Source organism: Phalacrocorax aristotelis, chromosome 12 (genome assembly GCF_949628215.1).
Source record: "Phalacrocorax aristotelis chromosome 12, bGulAri2.1, whole genome shotgun sequence".
NCBI classification, from domain to species: Eukaryota; Metazoa; Chordata; class Aves; order Suliformes; family Phalacrocoracidae; genus Phalacrocorax; species Phalacrocorax aristotelis.
Window position 1 is genome coordinate 10,356,544 of NC_134287.1, and position 25,028 is coordinate 10,381,571.

General features: G+C 41.5%; 1 protein-coding gene across 1 annotated transcript in view; it reads left to right on the forward strand.

Moving 5' to 3' along the window:
* Window positions 1-25,028, forward strand: part of SORCS3 (sortilin related VPS10 domain containing receptor 3) — a 317,894-nt gene that overhangs the window by 187,440 nt on the left and 105,426 nt on the right. Inside the window, exon 5 of the mRNA XM_075107684.1 lies at window positions 21,342-21,415. Coding sequence (XP_074963785.1) covers window positions 21,342-21,415 — 74 coding nt within the window. The remainder of the gene's footprint in view (window positions 1-21,341; window positions 21,416-25,028) is intronic.

The following is a 25,028-nucleotide window of genomic DNA, read 5'->3' on the forward strand; positions in this document are numbered from 1 at the left end:
GACTAGTCCATTGTATGACACATTCATACTAAGAAGCAATCCCTGCCCCAGAGAGCTTGTAATTAAACCTGAAGCTGACAGAAAAAGCATTGTCCCCAGAGTATCCATAGTGTATTCAGGCACAGGTCATTAAAGTGTTTCATTGCCTAACTACCACTGAGGACTATAACAGTCAGAAGCTGAACCCAGATAGAGTCCTGTTCCCATGACTTATCCACAAATAAGCCTTTCATCTCTTTGCCTTTTGAATGCTCTTCTGAGAACATCAGGTTCTACAAACATATCATGTGTCCTTCGCTGGACAAGCCACCTGCCAGCAGCTCTCCCAGGCAAGCAGGGCTCCATCAAACAGATAAACTGAAATGTTAGTAAAGTTAAAAAAACCCCAAACCAAACAAAAAACAAACAAAAAAAGCCCCACCAAACCCTTGAGATTGGGAATATTTAATGGCAATTTACAGAAGTCTCTTCTTCAATATGGTAATGAACTGAAGAACCAAAATCACTTAACTTCATTTACAAATCATGAATATGTATCAGTGCCTTTAAATGAAAGGATGACTAAAACAGATATAGTGTTTGTTCAATTCATTAAAAGGAAGACAATTTATCAGGAGTTTTTTCCACTCTTAAACTAAAGCTATATGCAAATGTAGGGAAATCAAGACCTTGCGCTAATTCTGCTGCATGATGAATATTTTTATAATCCTAATTAGAACCAGTCATTTAGTTTAGCAATTTCCCCCAATCTAGCCAATTTGAAATTAAAATAGATGCCTTGATTACAAAACTCATTAGCAAAGAAGCACCCTTTTCGCTAACCAGTTCATTTGGAATGCACAAACTGAATGAAGTGAGGAGCACTTGTGTTGTCAATTGCCGTAAGTGAAGTGAGCCTTAATTGTTAGCATTGTAAAGTAGTTGTATTGGTGCATGTTTCATTGCAGGATAATATATCATTCATTAAATGTAACAAAAGCAGTTTTTAAATGATTTAATTAAGTGGTATTGGTGCACCAGGTAATTTTTATAAAGTCAAATGTCACAATTGTTTGCATTTGAAGTATTGATGGGCATTACTGTTGGAAAGAAGACATATGACTCTGCATTTATCATTCTGATTATGGTAAGCCTGGCAGTTTTAATAGGATATGAGAAATTAAATTATGCAGCCCTAGCTCTACTTCAGAAATGCCCAATGAATTTTGTCCTAGCAAAATAGTGAACTTTGGGCTTGTGATGATTTGTGGTGGCAAAAACAAAGTAACAGCTCATGAAACTTGATTTAGCTAGAACAGACCTGCCTATTGCTTTTTATTTATGTTATAGATACTTCATGAACAGGTTTTACTTTGAGAAGGAAAATATAGAGATAAATGGAGTGAGACACACTCAATGCTTAAATGTGCTCTGCTGCTGAAGAAACCTAGTTTATTGTGTAACAGAGCAAGGATCCTGTGGTTTATTCCTGGGCCATGCTAAATCATGGCTGTATATTGACTTTACCTGGAGCCTAAGTGGGTAGAGGTGAGGTTATAAATATAGCAGATGGGAATAAACATGACGGGATGAAGAAGGTTGAAGAATAAGAACAACACCAGGGGCGTGATTTATTTTGCCTGACTGTAGAGATCTAAAATCTAGCAACGTATGCCTGTACTACGTGGCGAGGCTGCACATAGTAGTTGGTGGTGATCTACTGAATGGTGTTGATCGATTCGTGGAAGCAAATGTAAGTGACTATTTTAGGATGAGGTAAATTGTACCTTAGACTCATTTGTATTGACTAGGCGCCTACTGACTGTCAAGAAAGTAATTTCCTTTGCTGAGATATAAGTATTTGCTATATTACCTGAGATTAGGGGACTTGAAACCAATCCTGCTGTCTGGATGTGTGCAAAATGGATTACACAGGATACGATTCCAATATGATCAGAACAACAAAAAGCATTGTTTCCCAGTTTCTGCTATTGTGCCTACAGGTTCTAATGACCCCCTGCCCTGGAGGAGAGAGAAAACACAATGTGCAAGCAAAGATGGAATTCCCAATCTTTTGTTTTTCTTTATCAGGATTCATTTGTGTAGATGTGAGTTACCTACCAAGCTGCTTCAGTGAAATGAGATGACTCCAGAAAGGTTTCCTTGGCCTTTTTTCCCTTTTCTTTCATTCTCTCTTTTTTCTTTCTTTTTTTTTTTCCTTCTTTCCCTTTTTCTTTGCCTTCCATGTTGCTTTTCAAAGCTCTTTCTCAGTATTTGCCTGGCCTGATGGCACCATTAAGTGTCTTCGAAAATCTATTGAGCAGAATTATAGATTATATCGCTTTCAACTGAAGAAAGAGCACAATTCAGCTGTTGAGTCCACTCAGATGTCTGTTGATGCCGACCATGGAAAACTTCAGATTGGTGTCCTTTCCCCTCTCACAGAATTGGCTCCATGTGGTGCTTCAGTTTAGAATTATGGCTATTCCAGGCCAAAGAACAATAGAATTAATTTTATCCAAAATACAGCAGCGGAAGTAACAGAGAGGAGCCTATGATAATGAACATAAACTTGTGTGAATTGTCATCAAAAATTCATTTTGAATAGCTCTACATATAAAATGTAGAACTCAATAGAAAAAAGCCACTCCTGACCTCAGAGCAGCCAAATGGTTTAGCCTGGGCATAATTTTAAGGTTAAGCATAAATGCCTTTGGGGATTAAACCTATAAGTACAAAAGCCGTTAGATGTTAAGTTGTGAAGTGGTTATACAGAAAGACTTTCGCTATTGCAAAGTGCCCACAAAGACATACAAGTCATGTATGGGCTTCTAGTGTTGGGATTTTAGGTAGTTTCACTCTCCTGGATTTTGCTGTTCTCTTGACTTTCTTTAATGTTTCAGGACATTAAAGCCATTGTTTAGGGAAGATGGGTCTGCCATCACCTGAAATTATGACTGTGAGCATGTAGAATTCAATAGAGGGACACTATTTTAACTCCCTTGGACAAAAAGTGCTTTCTGGAAGGTGGCAGTTAGGAGGCTGTTATGTTTTGTTTACCAAGCAGGGTCATACTTTATCCAGAAGGATTCGGGACCCAGCAGCTCACATTCCTGTCAGTGAGTCAGGCAGCTGAGAACTGTTGGAAGTCTGCCCGACAGGGACTATTCTGTCTGGGTAATGGTGGCATTAATTAGTGTTTGCACATTGCCTTGACAATACCAGACCTCACTGTTTGGAAGTGTTACACATTAGGATGGCAGTGGGCTACTTAAGACAATACGTTCATTTTTAATGTCCTCAAAGAGGGATGACTGGGATGGGACAGACCAATGTCCTTGAGGCAGCCAGCTGGATGGATGATGCTGAGGGGTGAAGGTACAGAACCCCATGCATGAACCTGCAGATGCCTATTTGCTACGTCATCAGCAACAAAGAACTGGGACAGTCTGTGAGGGTGCTTCCTGAGGGGTGTGTGTGCCCAACAAGGAGCTCTCAATCAAGAGTGGGAATAGCAGGCTGTCCCTTGCTCTTAGTTCTGCCCCTAAGGCAGGGGTGTTTCAGCTTCCTGTTAGCAGCTGCTGAACCTGTAGCATATTTGCGTAGTCTGAAAAAATCACTAGTACTTGGGAAGAGGGCTATGTGAACCATCCAGGGATGGGAACCTTTAGGAAGTGTACAGTCCTGATCCTGGCACAGAGTCTTGGCTGTAGTTGGCAGTACCAAGGACCAAAGTCTTTCCCGCTGTTTTACTTCTAGCTGTTCTTGTAGTGATGCTTTCCATTGCAATTGAGGATGTGCAGGCTCCATTCAAGTCATCAGATCCATCAGGCTGGCCCTAGACCACACAGAGCATCCATGACTTGATTTCAGTGGGGTTTTATTGTTACAATGGTAATATCTGCACAGTGCTTTCCTGCTTAGCATGTCACATCCATTTAACAGGACACTGTTATTATATCTTATCTCTATCAAAATCTTTTTATACAGCTGAGAAATGCATATCTGAGTGCCCAAGGATGAGAAACTCCAGAAAAGGAGCAGGCAGGAATTGATATTTCCTCTCCACCACTCTTCTGTGAAGCATAACTAGATTTTGTAAATCCCAGGATGTCTTGGTGATTTTTGCACTGTGCAGTTCTTAGGAGGTCCCTTTGTGCCATGACCAGGAGGGATAATCTGGTTTACCCAGCAGTTCCTGCCTGTGTTACCACAGTCTTCTCCTGGCCATGCTACCTACCACTGTCATTTAAATGGCTCAGAAATCACAGCTTGATGGTTGCCAATACAGAGACAGGGTCAATGAGGCAGTGAGAGAGGCTGAAGGGAAATTAAAGCACAGGAAAGTGACATGAGCTATGCAAGGTTGGCCAGCTAAACAGTGACAGAGCTGCAACGTTACCCAGACTTCCCAGATCATGTTCTGGTTTCCTTTCCACTGGCCCAGATAGCCCTATAACAATGTTACAGGAGTTCCTCTTCTTGCAACCACATCTCTCCCCAGTCTTCAGGCTGTGGCAGAGCTTCCAGGGTGGTTTGGGTGGGGACCCCACACGGGGATTTCACATCAGCAGGTGCTGTAGTTGTGAGTGTGCCACAGGGCAGAGAGGGCCCTTTGTAGCATGGCAGTATTCCAAAAAGCTCATACAGCTTATTTCAAATAATTTAGTGGCTATTGTGTGAAACAGATTTCTGTAATACTGGAAGCTGGTATGTGGCCCTACTTTTATTTCAAATTGCCCTTTGCAAATAGGTTTCCCTGTGTCTCTCTCTCTTCCCCTTTTTGACTCACTACAAACCGTCCTTGCCTCCAGTGCTTGGTTTCAGCAGGGAAATGGACCATGTTCTGATCTAATAGAACACCTGAGCTGCTTTACAAAAGATGTGTGCAGTCGCATATGTAGCAGCTGAAATTCATTGTAGAGCTATTGTTTTTAGCAAGGAAATGCTGATTTACTTCACCGGAGAATCTGGCCTGAAAACATGTATGGTATTCTGTTCTGCAGAAAACAACATAGATGTAGTTTACTCCTTCCAGTGTACAGGTGGTTTTTTTTTTCCCCTCAAATCTGCCTGCAGAGAGATGCAGAGTCCCTGGGCTCATCTGCCTGCGTGCAAGCTATCACTTATGTTAAGGCAAATATTTGTTTCTGTTGCTCAACCTTGACATGTGAAAAGTCACCTTTTTTTATTTCCCCTCTCTTTTTTTTCCTCTTTTTTTCCCCTTCTGATAGAAACTGCATATAATCAATATTATAATATTATTGTAATAGTTTAAACCCAGTCAGCAACTTAGCACCACACAGCTGCTTGCTCACTCCCCCCCGGTGGGATGGAGGAGAGAATCCAAACAGTAAAAATGAGAAAACTCGTGAGTTGAGATAAAGGCAGTTTAATAGGTAAAGCAAAAGCCGTGTGCACAAGCCAAACAAAGCAAGGAATTCATTCCCACCGGCAGGCAGGTGTTCAGCCATCCCCAGGAAAGCAGGGCTCCATCGCGCATAGCAGTTACTTGGGATGCCAAATGCCATCACTCTGAACATGTCCCCTGCCCTTCCTTCTTCTTCGCCCAGCCTTATATGCTGAGCATGACATCACATGGCGTGGGATATCCCTGGGGTCAGTTGGGGTCAGCTGTCCCGGCTGTGTCCCCTCCCAGCTTCTTGTGCACCCGGCAGAGCGCGGGGAGCTGAAAACATCCTCGACTAGTGTAAGCACTACTTAGCAACAACTAAAACATCCTTGTATTAACAACACTGTTTTTAGCACAAATCCAAAACATAGCCCCATACTAGCAGCTATGAAGAAATTGAACTCTCTCACAGCTGAAACCAGGACAATTATTCTGGGGAATAAAGGTGCCAGAGGAACACCTGTAAGTTCTTTGTCTCCACAGTAGGGCATGGATGATTCAAATGTCTCATACATTCAAATGGTAACACAGTGTGTGTTTCAGCTTTTCATGCTCATTGCTTCAGTGGTGAAAAAGGAGGCCAGTGCCTGGATTTTCTGGTCTATCACCTCAGAACTAGCAATCCAAAGCTTTCAGAAGCCATGAATTGGTCCTTTGAAAGTCGTGAGTTTGTCAGAGAAAATACCAGGAAGGTGTTTGAATAATTTCAGTTGTCCTCTTTCATATTTCACTTGATGCTTCTGTGACTGAGGAAAGATTGTGTATCGTGTCTTTCAAATGCTTCCTCACAGTTAATAAAATTAATAAAGAAAAAAAAAGGAAAAAATCTAAGGTTTTAATAATCTTCTGAATCTAGCACCGTTCAGCTGTTTTTATAAAAACATGTTTTTATGCTCTTTTTATGCTTCTAAGAGAGACTGTTATTCATCATTGTAAATGTGGCATGTCTTCAGTTGCATTCAGTTCTTATTTCAAACTGGTCTTTGTATAGGTTGTCTGGGAGAAGACTGGTGGCCTGTTTGTATGGGGTGTGCACAGGCTTGTGTGTATGTTTGAGTTTTTGCAGTAGCAGCCCCACAACAGTTTTGTGGCAGCTACAATAAGTTTTTCCAGTGTAATAAATTCTTTAGGTTTGTGTTCAATTGATTTTTATAGGTCCATGGGTGGCTATAAAATGATAAAATGAAAGTTAGGGCATGATGCAGTAAAATTTTGGCACATCTGAAGTATTGTGGGTATGATAGAAAAAGGAGCTGAGGCACCAAAATGAAGGGTGATATTTTTGTGAGGACAATTGATAAAACAAACAAACAACAAAACTTAAAGCTTTAAGGAAAATCCTTGGGATTCTGTAGTGCAAAAGAAGAAAAACCTGATCCTTCCCACAGCTTCCTACCTTGGACATCTAATTTTTGCCAGAGGCTCAGTGATCATAAACCATCTGATTGTAGATTGGTAGCATTTTGTACTTGCAGTGTTCAGGAGATAATAACATGTACAAATAACACGTTAGCAGAATATACTGCACCCAAGGGGACTTTCCTGCCATACACTAAGAGAACAATAATGTCATCAAAAGTTTTGCTGCCAAAACAGGACTTTGGTTTTGTCCTCTGACTAACACAGTACTTGCTTCAGGCCAGTTATTTCCTCAACTTCACAAGAGTTATGCACGCATACCCAACGGCACAAATGTGACAAACCCGAAAGCTGTGCTGCAAAATTGAGTCTGATGTTCCCTAGCCAGAGGAGTTGTGTTTTTTCTCTAGTGACAGCATGGAGAAGGCTGCTTTAGTTTTGCTCTGTACCCTTCTCTTATCTTACGAATTATGCTGTACTATCACTGTGGACAGTGGTCTTTGATTAACTTCAGAAATTAAAGTTACATTTTATCAAGTTTGGTGACTTGTTGACTCTAGTTGTTGCCTTGGATTGGGTTTGTTTATTTTGGGGTTCTTGTGGTGTATGTAGAAACCTAGAGAGCTGCTGAGAGGGGTTAGATAAGAGCTTCCTTTTTCTTGCACGATCTGCAATTGCAGATTCAATTATTCCAAAGGTACAATTTTCGTCTGTTTGATTGCAGGAGCTGGGTGATAGATGAATCAGAGACGACAGTGTAAATGGTGTATGCCTGGCAGCCCTGAAACATGCAAGTTTCTCATTTGGTGATTTTTCTGGCAGTGATGCCTCAGTGCAGTGACAGTTTCTGCTATGACTGTCAAGCCAAATTGTTCCTGATGGTGGCTGGCATTTACAATGATGCTGTTGGTTTGGGTCGCTCCTGTAAACATCCATATGCCCTTCATGCCGGGGCATGGGTGGTATTGTCAGTCTCCTCTGCACGTTTGGATCAGGATGAACTGAATCACTGTGAAGTGCAGGGAGGATACCATCTCTTGTCTTCCATGAGACCACTTGCTGTCAGGATGAAGGAAAGGAGCTTTCCAGACTTGAAACCCTTTCCTACATGGGATTTCTGGCTTGGGGATGTGTGTGTGTAAAGATAGGTGCAGGTGTAAGCAGCCTCTGCTTTTTCTCTTCAATAGTTGCTTGTTGTCACTGCATGGATTGCCAGGGAATCTGGCCAAGGAGAAATACGGCTAGCTAGACCTGGACTGAATTACGCCACAGGATTTTAAGAGTGTTATAAGAACACAGTACTGGAGAACATCTTCAAGTTAGCAGAGCCCCTGGTGGAAACCAGAGCTGACTGGGGAGTAGGAGAGTAAGGCTGAAAGGAACTGTGAGTTTCTTTATTATATTATAAGTTCAAGCTCACGGGAGCAAGTTTGCTTTGGCACTTGAGGCATCCAATGAATCAAGATGCTTGGGCCATTTAATCTCAGATTTTAGTTCTCTTGATTTATTATAGGACATAATATGACAAGCACGCAGTAGTGAAGATGGTCTAAAAGAATGAATTGTAGAAGGTGGTACAAGAGCTAGGGTGTTTGAGTAGGAGATACTTACGAAAGCAGCATCTTCAACACTATCAGGAGCTGAAATTTTCTACCTTGTTTTTATAATCTTTTTACTCATAGAATTTATTTTACAGTCACAGTTGTCCTATGGGCAGTGTCTGTGTTCTCTTTTGGGGGACATGATTCCCGTTGACTGTGGTGGGTCTTTCTCTGGGCTGGTTTTGTCCAGTATCTGGCCTTGGTCCCAGGAAGTATAGAGCATGGGCTGTGTGTGGGGACCAGAATTGTCCAGAGAGGGATTCCTCCCAGGCAGGACCTGTACACTTCCTAAGCAGTGCCCATTCATCCACCGTAGCTTCCCAGAAGACTTTCAGGATGGCATTGGGGGCACATCCATGACCAAAGAGTTGGAGGTAGAATGGTGTGTTGTGGCAGCTTATAAATGGCTGCTATAAGGCCCAAGAAGCAGAATCCAGCTAGAGTAAATCCAGAGAAATCCCAGTTGTGCCATCCTTCCTGACTTATGAATCTCTTAACAGGTAGAGCTGAGAATATAGACTTTTGGCTCCTTTGCAGACTACATTGCCATGAGCAGTAATAGACACCAGCGATAAAATGGAAAGGAAATAATTAAAAATTAGTATCTGCAATGCTTGTATTGAGCTGTTTTAGGAAGCATATCTGGGAAGGATTTCTAGGGATTAGAAATGTCTGTCTGCCTTCTCACCCATGCCAACCTTCAAAGCTTCCCATTTCCTTGGTGTTATGCCACTTGCATACAGGTAGAGAGCTCTGTGCTTCCTTTTTACAATCCCTGGAGAAATTCTGCATGCTCAACTCTTGGAATCTCTCTCCTTGGGACACTCATTTTTGTTATTACCTTTTCCTGACTTCCTTCCAATATGCCTGTGGTGTGTTTCTTGGTGTATGCATCTTCGCCTCAGACACGGTGAAATCTCTGCCATGGAAAGCAAAGTGTTTAGCTGCTCTGAATGCATAGCACTGGCTCATGAACCTGCTGGGTTGATGTGCTAATGCCACTGAGCAGAACAAACCCCTCCAGCTTCACAGCTTTGTTATTGTGTGTGCATGCAGAGAGGCTGAAATGGTCTCTGGCAGCAGAGAAGGGTGGGATTAGAGCAGGATTAATTGCAGCGACCTGTGTTTATTCAGTACCCAGCCACAAGCTTCCTCAGTCATCAGAAAGTATATCTTTTGTATAGCTCATCCTATGTTCACCCTGATTTTGGGTGCTTGTAGGAAACGTGCTTGGCACAATGGGCCAGTGCAGTGCTGTTGTTTTCCCACTTTTCCTGAGGATGACAAGAGCTACTTGTCAGTTTTTGAAATCTGGTAAGGTACCGGCTGAGTCCCTCTCCTAGGAAAGATGTGATTTAGTGGCCACTAAGTATGTTGTAGGGATTCCTTCTCTGCATCATAAATCCCTGACAGAACCCATGGCCTCAGGCTGAGGTGGCTCAGTGTCCGCATAGGGTGAATGAGGTAAAAGAATGTGGACAGTTTGTGAAATTGCTTTGACTTTCTGAAGAAATAGAGTTGCCCGTCACCACTGCAAAGTGGGATGCAGGTCTTAAGCACCTCTGAAATTTGCTGCTTTTCAGCTGGTGAGATGAGAACTGTATGAGTGGGGACACCTACCCTCTGCCAGGGCTGGCCACAAGTGGGAGCAGCTTTACAGTATTTTTACCTGTGCGAGCTAGATTAGTTTCAGGTGTGTGTCTGCTCAGTGTCTTCAAGGTGATGGGTCACATAACTCAAACTGTCTTGAGTAACCTCCCTTGCCTATGAAAATACTGACGAATGGAAAACTGAAGCTGAATTGGGTGGCAGGGGTGTGTGTATATTAAATAACGTATGATTTGATCTGGAGCAAAATATGTTGCTTTAATTTTGCTTTTGATTAATGCCCATCTATACGCTTTCAGAAATGTTGTTTTTTATCAACCTAAATAAACAACTCAGTAAAATCTTATATGAATTTGGAAGGTGTTTTGGTGATATGTAATCTCTTTCTTTCACTGGTCTGAAAAAACCCAATCTTCCATTACATCCTGTTCTGCATAATACAGAGGTTACCCATACAGACAGTGCCACAGGGTTTATAAAGGAAGAAGAAGAAGAGCCAAGCTTGTGATTGTAGCTTTATGTTCCACTCTGGCTAATGTCTAAGCCTCTCCTGCTTTGCCCGTTGTAGTCTTATGCTCAATAAACATGAAGAATTGGTCTGTAATAGCAACGAATGTTCCCGGACGCTTGCACTGTAATTAAAGGCATATATCACACAATAAAGTGCATTTGAATGAAAAATTCTCCCATTAGACATTTGGTTCCCCCTTATTTCCCCTTATTGTTAAACTTTTGGAGTATAAGCTTTGACAGAGAGTAAGAAGGGACCTCTAAAGGGCTGCACTGTGGAGCCCCCAGGAGCAAACAAGATTTTCCTCTTGGTCTGGGAGGGCACAGAGCTGTCCTACATGGCCCCTTTGGCTATATCCACACAGTTGGTGGATCCAGTTAGCACAGACCTTGGACCAAAAACCGCCTAATGATTTTTAAGCTGAGAAGAAGCTGGGCAAAGGGACCAGCCTGGCTTAGAGAGAGAAAACTCAGCAGCCATTAGAGCTGATTCAGTCTTTTGTCACTGTTAAAGAGCTGATACTAGGGAAAAAGGGAGTGAAGCAGCAATTGGGGGCAACAGGAACAACCTGCAACATCCTCTGCCTCTGGCTGAGCCTATTGGATGCCAGTAGAAGAAATACTGGTAAAGTATTTCTCCTGGTGCACCTCGTTGACCCTGGTAGCAGGAAGCAGCTCTGTCACCTCCATCCCATTCTGATCTCTTCACAGCCCCAGTATTGTCCCTCCCATCCTCGTTATGCATCCCTGCCCCTTTCTATGCCTAGTCTTACTCTCTGCTCTGCATCACTGATGTGGGATACTGTCCCCCTGCATGGCAGGTTGCTTGATTTGTCTGTTATGTCTCAATCTTACTGGGTTCTATACTCTGGAAGTAGGTTTTTTTTGTTTCTGGTTATTTTTCCCATTTATGTCCTTAGTTTTCATTATGGCTTTTTAACAAAACACCCATCAGAAGGGGGACAGTGGCAACGTATTTCTCAACTATAGCCCTCCCCCAGAATTTAGAGCTGATTTTGAAGTGGTTAAAATGTCATGAAGAAAGGAATAAACAAGCAATCAAAAAAGTTAGCCTTCCCTCAAAATGGCATTTCTATTTATAGTACCTTTTGCAAGTTGCTAAAGCTAAATTATTTATAAAAGATTGAAATGTGTTTTGACTGACCAAAGTGAACATGTCTTTTCCCCAGATTTTCAGTTTAAGAAAAAAAATCTGAAAGTAATACTTTTCGTCTTGGTTCTGAGCGGCTCCAGCCTTTCTGGGGATAGGAGAAATTAGGAAAAAGAGGCTGTTTTTCACCCAGGACTGAAACACACCTTAGCTTCTTTAGTGATACTCATTTATCTCAATGCTCCTGTTGCAGCTGTATCTGGAGTTCTTGTTCCACTACAAACCAATCACACAGTAGAAAAGCAAAAGACATGCTGTGCTCTCAGCAGAAATGGCAAAGTTTTGGCTGAGTATGCTCAGTACCGATTAAGAGAAATTGAAATGTGAATGTTTTTGAGTGAAACTTTTTTTCACAAGTTTAATCCACTTTCCTCTTTTTCTTGGCAATGAAGTAGAGAAGCAGAGAGACGCAAGTCTTGCTCTGAGCATCAGGTTTAAGCAAACTGCACTGCTGTGAGTGGACTCATCAGGTGAAAGCTTTTTTTTAATTTTTAACTGTAAACCCATGAAACCTGACTGTCCTGGTTTCAGCTGGGATAGAGTTAAATTTCTTCATAGTAGCTAGTATGGGGCTGTGTTTTGGAGTTTTGCTGGAAACGGCAGTGATAACGTGGAGATGTTTTAGTTGTTGCTAAGTAGCACTTACACTGGTCAAGGACTTTTCCAGCTCCCCATGTTCTGCCGGGTGCACAAGAAGTTGGGAGGGGGCACAGCCGGGACAGCTGACCCCAACTGACCCCAGGGATATCCCACGCCATGTGATGTCATGCTCAGCATATAAGGCTGGGCGAAGAAGAAGGAAGGGCAGGGGACATGTTCAGAGTGATGGCATTTGTCTTCCCAAGGAACCATTACGCGAGATGGAGCCCTGCTTTCCTGGGGATGGCTGAACACCTGCCTGCCGGTGGGAATGAATTCCTTGCTTTGTTTGGCTTGTGCACACGGCTTTTGCTTTACCTATTAAACTGCCTTTATCTCAAACCATGAGTTACCTCACTTTTACTCTTCCGATTCTCTCCCCTGTCCCACTAGGGGGGAGTGAGCGAACGGCTGCGTGGTGCTTGGTTGCTGACTGGGACTAAACCATGACGCTGACGTCAGTACATTGTCTTAACCTAGCTGGTTTCTTTATAAGCCAGGTCTGGGTTGAGCTAGACAATTACCACATGAAGTCAAACGTTTCCAAAGTGTTTGGGCTTTGTGCAGAAGAACCCTGACCAGTTGCTTATAGTAGTAGAGTGGAGTCTGAGTTTCTTTTGTCTGAAGGCCTACTTTTGCCAGCCAGCATATGAAATATATCAGTATTAGATTTTAAAGTGCAAAGAGAACATCCCAGCTTCTGATAATTTTTATTTCCTCTCTGTGTGAGACAGATGATGGAAATGCATTTAGTATTTAATTTCTGTCTAGACCAAATTATCATCAAAATAATCTGTTTCCAGTGCCCCTTCTACTGTACAACATCTGTAGGGAAATGAGCAGGTCTGGTGAGTCTCAGACATGCAGCAGTCTGTGGACACGTTCTCTTTCCATGCCTAAGAAAATCTGGCTGTACCATGCTAGAGGAGAACCTTTGGCTGTAATGAAGTCTCTTGTTGTAGCCTTTAATTGCCTGGAAAAGAAATCAAAGCAGAGACATAAACTGGTCCATTTGTTTTCATTACAATTACTAGTTTTTACAACTCTGTGTAAACAAAGCCTATAAATATGGTGCTGGTAGACTACTTTCTCCTAAACTCAGCTCCACCAGCTGTTACACAAATCATTTGGCTTGGGAAGCAGGATTTATTTTTAGGTTCTTAGTGTGGATGTCTAAGTCTAAGGATGTCTTACCTGAATTGTGATTTCCAGCAGCTTGTGGCAAGAGAAGAGAGTGAGAAGCTTTTCTTTCCCTTTTCTGAAGGTTCAGAAGCACTTCCAAGCTTTAGATGTTGGTTTCTCTCAGGCCCCAGCAAAGCAAGGTGGCAAGGACAGGCATTTCCCTGGGAGAAGGTGGAAGCAACAGGCACAGATGAAATCATTGTTCTTGAGTTGGTCATCAGCTTGAAGGTGACATTAGCCTTTGTGTCCTCTGACGGTAACTGCTTGACAGACCAGAGGGGTCTCACTAAGGCCCAGACTGAGAGGAATGGTGGAACAGAGGAATCAGGGAAAGGCCCTGAATCTTTCCTTGAATTCAGCCATTCCTACTGTGAGTGATAAAGCCCCTTCTATGGCAAGGGTTACACCTGACCTGGTTTCAGTCACCCAACTGAAGCATGTAGGACTTGAGTCCTGTCCCTATTATGCTGCAAGTTTCTGTGAGGCTATGTCCTGCCTCACATGAGAACCTGAGAAAGGGTTCTCACAGCTGTGAAAGGGAGAGGTATCCAGCTGTCCTCAAAAAATGAGGGATGGAATATAGGTGAGGAAGGTAAGATAGAAGATGTGATATAGAAGTAAAGCATGTTTCTTTGGTACCAACTGCTGTCTTCATGGCTACACCAAATCTATCCTGTCTGTCTTCTTATCCAATTCTTCTTGATTCAGTCACCGTTCTTTTCTTCTTCTGCTCTGGTGAGGCTTTGCAGTCTGCTCTGCTCGCAAAGCTACACCATGCGAGTGCCTGAGGGCAACTGATGGCTGCAGGATTGTTGTAGGGGTCCCCACAAGTGAATTTAGCATATGGGGCTATGAGAAGGAGGAAAAAACACAATTTTACAACATCTCAAATGGAAAAATTAATAAGGGCAAATGGCTTGTGTGTTGTGTGTGTTGGCTGGACATCTTTGTGTCAGTCTTGGCTATTTGGGAGTTTATTATCCCAACTTTAATTCCTTGGGAATTTGGGGGTCTGATTACTATTTGTATGAACGAGGCGTTATAGGGAGATAGTGTCCCAGGGTTTCGGCTGGAGCTGAAGGAAAAAGAGACCATTTTCAAATTATGAAATAATAAAACAGAAAAAAAAGAAGGAATACTTTGGTAACTTGGAATTTCTGTGTTAAATTCAACAAGTGGCAAGCATGATGACTAGACGGATCTGACAGTCAGGAGTAGTCTTACAGTGGTTGAGTAGGGATGGGTGTTATTTTAGAGTTAAATTAAAAAAATATAAGAAAATAAGAAAACAGGAAGAAATGCAATTATAACTTATATCCTTTCACTTGCTGGAGCAGTTGTCTGCTATGGTGCAGACTCCTTCAGGGTGTCTTGTTTTGTGTTTTTTTTTTGTTTGTGTTTTAATTTTATTTCATTTTATTTTATTTCTAAGTAAAGGCAACCTTATTAAATCCTTCCTATGTCTAGTTTTAGGGGTGGAAAAAAGACCTTTCTTTGCAGTGGATGAAGTGAGTACCATCCATTTATTCTATATGGAATTTTTGTTCCAAGATCTTGCAAAATGTTTCTCCTGCAGTACTCAGATGCTCAGTGTGCCTTTGGATAAAGTGTTGATCTTGTCATGCCCTGAAACATTTTCACTGCAAGTTCGAATTTTTTGCATATGACTCTCTTCTTCCATGTCATGGGTCATCTCTGGCAGTTGTCAGACATGACTTCTCCCTTCTGTAATCTCAAGGCTGAAAAGTATTGTGAGTTTTTCCTTCAGTTCATTTTCCTTCTAAGAATGAACTTTCTGACATGTTAATGATGGCATCTTCTTTTGTAATTTCATCTGTAACACAGAAATGTAGAGAAAAGACACACCTTGCAATTTTCTGAGTGATCTACAACTTTTTTTCTCAGCTCCTGAACCTCTGATTTTTTTTTCCAGTGATCATGGTCATTTTCTCTCTGTAGAGAAAATTTAAGACCCTGCAACAGACTCACTTTTCTGAGTTACTCTTTGCAGACTGCTTGCATGCAGTCCAATTTCCTACAGAAACATTGACCTAATTTTATTTTTCTTCTGTCCCAGTTTGATGTTTTGGCAGGAACTCTCCACACATCCTGTAGATTTTTCCCACCAGCTCTGGCCGAGAAGGTGTTAGTTTGCTTTTGTGCTTTTCTGGGATCAGAGCCATCTTTTCATTTAAGCAATCTGAGCTACTGCTCGGGATTGTGCTCTTCTGAGGACATGGTAGGCCAGGCTAATCTGTCCCTCCTCTTCCATCATGATACCATGTGTTAGCTGCTGCCCAATAATTACCACTAAGATGACTCTCACCCTGCTGGATAAATATGAATATATCTTTCCATCATCAGCTGGATATATTGTCTGGGGGAAGTATAATTTTGTGTGTAATAAATGAATTGTTCCTTTAAGTACATACAGTCCAGCTGTTCTTCCTCACTTTATCTGACACCATTATTTGCAAACTCTAAATTCACTCCAGGGTTGGCTGGCAGGCAGGAAACTACTGAGATTCTCTTCAGATGTTTGCATAGGCCAATAGACCCAATTTCATAGCAACAAAGAGTATTTGATTTTATTTGGATATAAGCTTTTTATATATGTTCCTGATGCCCTAATTATTCTTCTGTGTTTGATCAAGAAAGTCTATAAATATCAAAGCTCTCTGAATTCCTTTAGTCTGTTGTCTATTGCTTCTCCATCTATACATGACATTCTCAGTGCGCCTCTTGCTGTAGTGAGATGTATCCAGGCTATTGTATGCTTGGTCTTTCTTCGGCTTGTGCTGAACATTCAGTAACATGCCTGCTTCCTCCATGAAGACCAAGCAGGTCAACCTGGGAACAGGGAACCTAACATAAAATCCATCTCAACTAAAAAACCTATCTGCTGTGGGGTTATCTCCTTCTACAGTAGATACTGTGGACTTCTTTTGGTGTTTGTGGAGAGAAATGGAGGCTTCTAAGGCATGAATAATAATCATTTTAGAAGTGTATCTTAGTATGGGAATTGTGCTTTAGAAATGCCTGTTTCGAGCCTGTTTCTTGCCTGTCTAAAAATGAGCCTTGATGACTAGCTTGAATATGGATGACTAACATCAAGAGGTTGAATCTCCTCCTGTGGTTTCCGTATCTTTCCTTCATTGCTTGTTCTTCTCCCCTCTCTCTCTAAGTGGAGTTTAAGCAGGCCAGTTTCTCATGCTGCTCCAGTTCTGAGAAGCTTGACTTCCTGAGGAAAATGATTATTTTGTATTTTTTTTTGCTAGGTCTCATTGGAAAACAAACAAAACACCCAAGCCAAATTACCCCAGCCCCAAACGAGATCACCCAAGCAAGCCTACAGGATGTGTCCCCTAAGAGTTTGTATTGGAGAATTGTAACATCATGGAGACATTTTTCATATGCAACATCATGTGTGCGTGTGTATAACTCCTTCCTTTCCAACTCTGTAGTTCTGACTGGTTTTGGCATGTTGCACATGTTCATGGCATAGAATCTGACACCAGGGATAAAATTCTCTCTTTAAGGGGTTTGCCGCTTATCTCAGAAACAATGCTGGTGTTAAATAAAATGTTCTTAGACTTTGAAGAAGCAGCATTCTGCCTGTGGTATGTAATATCCTTATGACTCAAAGTTGTGCTGAGCAAGACAAGCATGAGTTAAGGTTCTGGCCTGTGGTGAAATAGTTGTATATCACTTGGGCTGCCAGGGTCTTTCGTCGCACAGGTTGTGTGTTCTTGGTAAAACACAGGACTGTGTTGGTGGATGTGACATGTGTAGTGCTACAATCCTTGAGTATGGAGCATTGTGATGCTGTTTGGATAAACATTTGCTCTTTACCTTCTTGATGTACAACCTTTTCTTTTTTTAATGGTAGGTCTAACTAGGCTCCTGAGGACAGGCAGATTTCCCCCAGTGCTCAGTACTCATTTTCAAAGACTGCACTTGTACAGTCTGCTGACACTGCTGAGCTGGGGTGACCTCAAAGCCAGGTGTGAAAGCAAAGCTGCTCTTGGATCCTGCTGCTGTGACCAGGCTGCTACTTTCAGGGCAGTAGTTTAGATGCCACATGCCAGTCTGTAGGCAAGCAGAAGTTCTAGGGTCATGCCTAGTAAGATCCCCTGTTGGCTGCTGCAAGGGTAGGTGAGATTCATAAGCATAATTCAGATGGGCTCAGTAGGGAATTTGAACATTGTGCTTTTGTTCTCAAAAGCACCTCGGCTGTCAGGAGGCTTATGGAACCTGTCTGCACCTGCAGAGGTTCTGGCATTGGCTGAGTGCTCTGACTGCGTTTACTGAGGTTCCTCTGTGGGAGATGCAGGATTCTGAGGTTTTCTTTGTGTTAAAAACTGAATTTTGTCCCTGTTGCCTTGAGAAAGGATTTTGTCCTTCTCGTTTGCATCCTGCTTCTGAATTGCTCCTTAGTCAAGTTCTATGCATGACACACTTCAGCTGTGTCAAGGTACAAGACCAGCCCATACAAACATAAAGACCCATAATGGTCTTAATTTTTCATTCATCAGAGTAGGTCAAAAAACACAAGGGAGCTGCAGAAAGGGCATGCACTCACAGTGTACCCTCATGGTATACTGAAGTCCATTCCTTTTAAACCAGTCTGTTGGAGTGCTCTGGGAGGTGGAAATGCCAGACATTACGTGTCACTAAAGAGCCAGAACAGAGTTTTAAGAAGGTAAAATCTTGGCACCAAACGAACGTTATTTCTTTCTATCGCTTAGTATTCAGCCTTAGGACAAATTAATCTCTATTGAAATCTGCTGTACTTGCCACGAAATTTGTTGTCTCTTCTAAAAGCATCTCTTCTCCTGTGAAGGGAGATGAACAGAAAGGATATATATGTATTCAATTTTAATGCGTACTAGAAAACCCTTTATTGTGTGTTTTATTTAGTAATTCAACATTAACCTTTACATTTGCATCTGTAAATAATACTGTAAAAGTGAACTTGGCCAGGGAGGCCTTTCAGGAATTTTTTCTGTCATACAGCTTTAAGACTCAATGATGATTGAGGTTAAAATTCAAAGTGGTTGCCTAGAATAAGTAGGTGAATAAATAAATAAAAGTCCTTGAAATGAATAATATCCTCCTTATCTCTTTATCTGAAATCACCTAAAGGCTGCAAGTCCAATTTAATCCTTCTGCCATCAGTCAGACTGAGCTTTAATAGAAAGAAGGGGGGGGGGAAGTACTCAGTAGCTGGTTTCTGTTTTTTAACTTGATAGAGGAAGGATGTTCCCTGAATGAGACACTATGGGAGAGATGAGTAGTTAGAAAGAGATTGTGCTTCATGCCACTGAGCTATCTGTAGCTGCTGATGTTATGCAGCTGCAAAAGAAAAGGAAATGCTAGGGGCAAAAGATAAAGGAGAATCTAAGGAAATGGATGTCTTTTGCTAATCTTTTTCTCTCCTGGTGAGAATGGTTAATCCATTGCAGAATACAATACAGGTGCTAGTCCCACTTGCACTTGCTTGTGAACAGGAGTTAACCAGTCCTAAGGTGCCTGGATCCCACGGCTGGTACAGCACTGTGACTCAATCTGCAAGTCAGGAAATGGAAAGGGTAGCCAAGTTGTTTGTTGCAACTGATGCAACTGCGTCTATGTGCAGAGGTCCTTGTATGGGTAAAACCATCTCAGATGACTCAAGGAATATTGCTGGCAGGCACCATGTTAACATCAAGGCAGAGTTGTAGCCCTGTACAGTTTTGACTCTTGGAGTGTGGATTTCAATTATTGTTTCTAAAGATCTGGATGTTCCTTCAGAAGGAAGGATGTGATCCTGTTTGGATAAACGTCTGCTATTTATCTTCTTGATATAAGGCCTTGATGTTGACTTCATAAGCTTATCCTCTAATTTGGAGAAGAAATTTTCTTTTCCTGGCTCCTTTAATTAAAAAACATAAGCAATGCTTTATTTTGTGTCTATGAAGAATTCCTTTTCAGGCAGAGGATTCTCTACTATATTTTTTTAGACTATCACTGTGAATGGTTGACCAGAAATGCAGAGGAAACCCAGATAACATGGACTTTCAGTGCACTATCTTACCTTATCTAGTACAGTGCCAAAGAAATGCTGCCAAATTGGAATATTCAGATCATGTCTGATCGCCGGAAGAACGTGGGGCAGAAAATCTTTCTTAATATTTCTTACCACAAGCCCAGTGATGTTGGTTGGAGTGAAGTCTATATAATCAGAGCCCATTTTGACATGAAGATTGGAGGATGCCTGATTCCGTCTCTTTTTCCCCCGATGTGTTGTATTCACTGGCAGCTTGAGCTGTCCTTGGCAGAAACTGGACCTCCCTTTGGCATAAACGCAAAGGACTGATTCTTTTGTCTTTACACATACCAGTTAGATAGATTAGATACTTGATGGTGTCTGAATTTTGGTTTTTGAGTTTCCTTTTTCTAGCTATACAGTGGTTTGGTTGTGTAGTTGAGTACAAACATAGTAAGAGTTAATCAGCTGCTTCAGGCTTTGGACAGTGATCAAACAGCCCTTTCCAGTCACCTTTGTAAATTATTTTATGGTCCACCTCTGTGTGGCTGCTGGACCTCTGTGGTCAAAGATACTGCCCATTCAAGAAAGTTTAATATTCAGTGTGAGCACATATAGTTTATCTTCCCAGTCACATTTAGCCATCCATCACAGCTGTGCCACAGTACACATCACTAGGTTGTGAACCCTTCTAATCTGAACACGGACCTGCCTCTGATTTGTAAATCCAGTTACTCAATATCAAATCAAATCCAAAACCTTTATTCAAATGATATGATTTTCCCATCAAGGATCTAAATTTGGATATTACAAACATTTAAGTTTCTCAGCTCTGTTATCTACCTCCTTAGCCTGCAATCAACCTTTATTTTATTAAGGCAGAATTTATTTCAGATGAAATTTATTTGAAATCCTGTTCAAAACACTGCCTGCTATTTATTTCTCTGTGATCTAGTTGTAAAGCAGTGTAGTTACTTCTCAAAGTAGGTTGGTTTTTTTTCTGAAGATCCAAACTTGCTCAAAGTTAGAGAAAATGAGCTTGCATATGCTCTGATTATGAGTGAGTGGATTGTGGGTAATTATTTATATGGAGAATGGTGTTTGTGTTATTAATCTGAGTATGTATGAAGCGAACCTATGTCTGAGACTTGGTGTGGAGTTGCATGGAAATTTAGTTACATTACAGCTGCACCATTTGTTAGCCAGAAATACTCAAAACAATCTTTAGATTGAAAATTTGACTTTCAAAAGGAATCACTTCACTATATTTAATGTATAACTAATGAGCAGATTGATTTGTAATTTATCTCAAAATTTAGACCTTGTTCTGAACATAGAAGTCATAAATTAGGAGCAATTTCCTTTTCTTTCCAACACAGACGAGAGATGTAATCCACACCATAAAAACGAATCGCAGCATGACCTTGAGTATAGAGTCACTACTTACCACTTCATAGTCACGTTAACTTATCTAATTTGTCTTTCTATTTGGTGTTAGGAAGTCACATGTCATAATCACCTGCTTCCTGTTGGGCTGAAAAAGTCAGGGGGACTGCCAGCTTTGTCATATGGCAGCTGAAGTGAATGTGTTTGACAGCTGAAATCAGGAAGCCGAAAAATGTTTGAAAAGGTTTGGGAAGGGCCACCTACTTTTGATCAGCAGCTCCGTCTGGGTTAAATGTGAGGGGAGGAGATTGCCTTATTAGCCTTTCCTGGCAGCAATGCTGATTGAAAACTGTGTAGGACAATCCATTCCTATTCTGTAATCTGAGTTTAGTTTAATACTGTATTTAGTGGCAGTCCTTCCTCTTCTTCCTCAAAGTTTATACTTTCTCTCTCTGTGTCTTTCAGCTGTACAGCTCCATGGACTTTGGACGAAAATGGCAGCTCATGCATGAGCGGGTCACTCCAAACAGGTTTTACTGGTGAGTTACACCCTCAGGTTTTGCTTGCTTTGGGCAGGTCATGTTGGGGAGAAAGGCATCTAACTTGAAGGGATTGGTTGCTTTACCTGAACACTAGGTATGCCCTTAGTTTTGGTCACTGTCAATGTTATATACTCAATCCATAGTATGTTATTTTTCAAGGCTATAGCTGAACGTCTCCATTTTTGTACCTCTTGTCTGGTATATAGTGTCTTGTACAGATGAATACGAGTCTTCTGATAATTGCAAACCTCCTGCTTCTTTGTTATATACCTACTTACTGTAACACAAACTGCCTAGTGCTTCAGTGACAGTTATGATCGTTAGACCTCCTATTTTTCAACCCTTCTCGATCTACTTTAGCCTACAACAACCTTTGTGCAGAGCCAGCCACTCTGACTAGTCTCCTTATGCAGCTGTTGGGTAAAAGGGTGATTTAGACTCTGCTTTGAATCACTCTCGGAGGAGCCAGTTTCTTTCTAATGATTGGTGAGAGCCAAGGATCTGCAAAGTTTGCTAAAAATCTGCTTTGTGACCATCTTCCTTTGCATTTCCCAAGCGTCAGCCTCCAAAATTGGGAGTGTCTTAAACGCAGATGATTAAACAAATTTAGCTCCTGTCTCCAAGCTCCTCCATTTCAGATGCTGCTTTTCCAAACGTCACTCCATGATGTGAAGGCTCAAGAACTGAATTTAGAGAGAAAGAGAAAACCCAGCAGTAGCTTCTGTAGCTGAATCTAGGATTTGGGGCTTAAATCAGATTCTTTATGCTGTACTACATGACAGATGACGGAGTGTGTGTGTGAACATGTAGGAGTGCTGATTTACAAAATCCGTGAACAGGTGAAGTAGTGCCTGGTCTTTAGGCCAAAAAAGATTAATATTAAGGAACCAGAGGCTTTTATTTTGAATGGTTAAAAATAAAGAGGAACCGGGTGACTTAAACATTGACTACCACTTGCAAAGCATGATGTATATTTCTCAGAGTCAAGTTCTTACAGAAATTCTTGCGTGTCATTAAAAGTACCTGGAATCCAGACCCAAAATATCTATAGATTGGATTTGCAGTGTTTACACACCTTCCAGTGGATAGAGACACCTCATGGGATTTTCAAATTGTCTCGGTCCTTCTGCAAATCTCTCTAAACAGCTTTAGACTCCCACATTTAAAACATGGCTTTTTGGTGCCAAGTCTGGAGATTTCCCTCAGTGTCTGTGGGTTTTGGACAGTGTAATGAAGGTTTTTGAACATCTAGGAAAGGAAGTTGTAAGGCCTCGTCTAACCATGTCACTGTTTCACATTTCCATAGTGAGGGAAAGGTGTTTATGTTCTTGTGGTTGTGGTGGCAGGTGGTTGATTGACCTAACTATCCAAAATCCTTTGATTCATGCTAGGTGCACTTGATGAAGGAGAATGTAGATCCTGTCCAGGTGTACCCTTCTGTGGAGTAAAATAGCTGGTCCTATGGGATAATTGTTCCCTACCCTACCCTTCAAATAGCACAGCTGAGCTTAGGGGAGAGGCTTTCCTGGAGGATAAAGTGCAAGGGCTGATCTGACTTGGGTAAAAGCAGAATCCCTTTCTAAAGGACAGGCTGTGTTGTGGCTTTTTTCCACTTTCATATAATAATGGTTAATGGAAATTGTCTGTTCATTTGACAACCAAACCTCTAGATTGTTTTCCACAATCTACCTCATTTTTCATACAGCCTTTTGGCTGCATAGTTTGAATCCTACTTTTTAATACTGCATTATATAAAGCCTCTGTTTCTAGTGTCTCTTTCTCTTAGAAGATGTGGAACTCTTCTGTAGTTAAAACTCATATGGCATAGACATAGAAACCTTTATTCCACTCACAAACAGTAGAATCCCATTGACAATAAAATTTCCAAGGGAGTGAATTAGTTTTTTCCCAGAGTGAGAGAGATTTGAACCAATTCATAGTGCAGGGGTCAAAGCTGTTGAAATTTTGGAACATAATATCTCCCCTTAGCTGCCTGATTTTTTTCTTTTTTCCTTTCTTTTTAAAGCTGCAAACTGTGATGGCTTACAAGCTCTAGCTTGTAAGATGTGTACAGAAAAAAAAACGCAAGAACACTTTAGCTTTAGGAATTTGGTGATTTCTTTTTATTAGGCTATGAAAGAGGGAGAAAGTGAGTATAGCTATGAGTTTCAGAGGGGTATGAGCCACTACTCAGTGGAGTTCATTAGCTCATCAAATACTATTTTGTCAAACCTCTTAATTAAAACTTCTGGGAAAGGTTAAGTAACAATGATAGAGAGATGCCTAAATCAGAGGTAAGCTGCTCATTTGTGCTGCTTTACATTTTTAATTAGTAGGGGCTCAGGTAAGCATCCTTCATCAAACGGGACAGTCTTCATCCGATTTGAATGAGGCTGGCTTTGTCTGGGGCAGCCTTTGTTAAATGTTTTTGCCTTCAAAGCATGACTTTCATCTCTCAGGCTGCCTTGAATGGGCTTGTGAAGACTACAGTCTTCCCCTGGTTCATGGGATCAGTCAGCCTGACAGGGAGAGGTCTTTATTTTTCTCTCTGAGACCTTTCCAAATAGTTATACCTTCACTGAGGGAGCTCAGATATAGAGACTTCAAGGCCAGGAGAAAATTACAATTGCATCAGAACTCCTGAGGTTGGGATGTGAATTTTTACTCAACAGAGTAAGCAAGACCTCTCTGTTAGTCATGGACACACAAGTCACTCTGTGCATTTTGCTGTAGCTCTGGCAGGCCACATCTGTGATGGCTCCCCGCTGGTAAAACAAAAAAAAGTCCTAAATTCCAATCCTGATCTGTGGCTTTGTATCCTGGCACATGCCTTCAACTTCTTTCCTTAGTCCCAGTTGTTGGTGCTAATCACTGGGTTGTAGTTTTGTGTTCTCATCCCATATGGATGTCGCATGTCCCATAGTTTATGGGACATCTCTCACCAGTTTCTGCAGCCAGCTCAAAGTTCATGCATGAGCGGAGATTCACCTCTGTGATGCTCATAGTCATGAAAACTAGGATTTGAGATCTCTACTTCTGTAGTAGTGACTCATTTGTTAGCTACACCCACTGATGGCATTGGCAGATCTTGAACAGAATGTGTAACTTGATGTGAGTACAGGCATCCAAATTTGGCTGCCACGTGCCTTGGCCTCAGAGCTTTTAATAACTTAGGATCCTGTAAGACTGGAAATAGGAGCTTACGCTAATGTGATACAGAAATTCCCAGGTCACTCATCACTTTGAAATTACTCAAGATAACTGGAACCAGCATGGGTGCAAAGTTTGCTAAAGACCTACTCAAAGTTCTTTTCTCTTAAAACACATTTCTGCAGCTCCCTCTGGGTCCTGTTCATTTTCTCTCACTGTAACTTAGACACCTGTGCTATCATGTGGAGGGATATAAAAAATACAGTCCATATTCTGTACTGTAGAAATATTGGGGAAGTTTCCTCATCTGTAAAACACATGGTGTGTTCTGAGCTGACTAAAAACTGCCTCTGCTCAGATAAGAACTCAAAGGACTTGAATTGTCCTTCATTTGCTTTACTGCCTCTGCCTTGTCCTGTGGTGGGACAACAGGACAAAGAAGGTGGGCAGGACAGTTTGG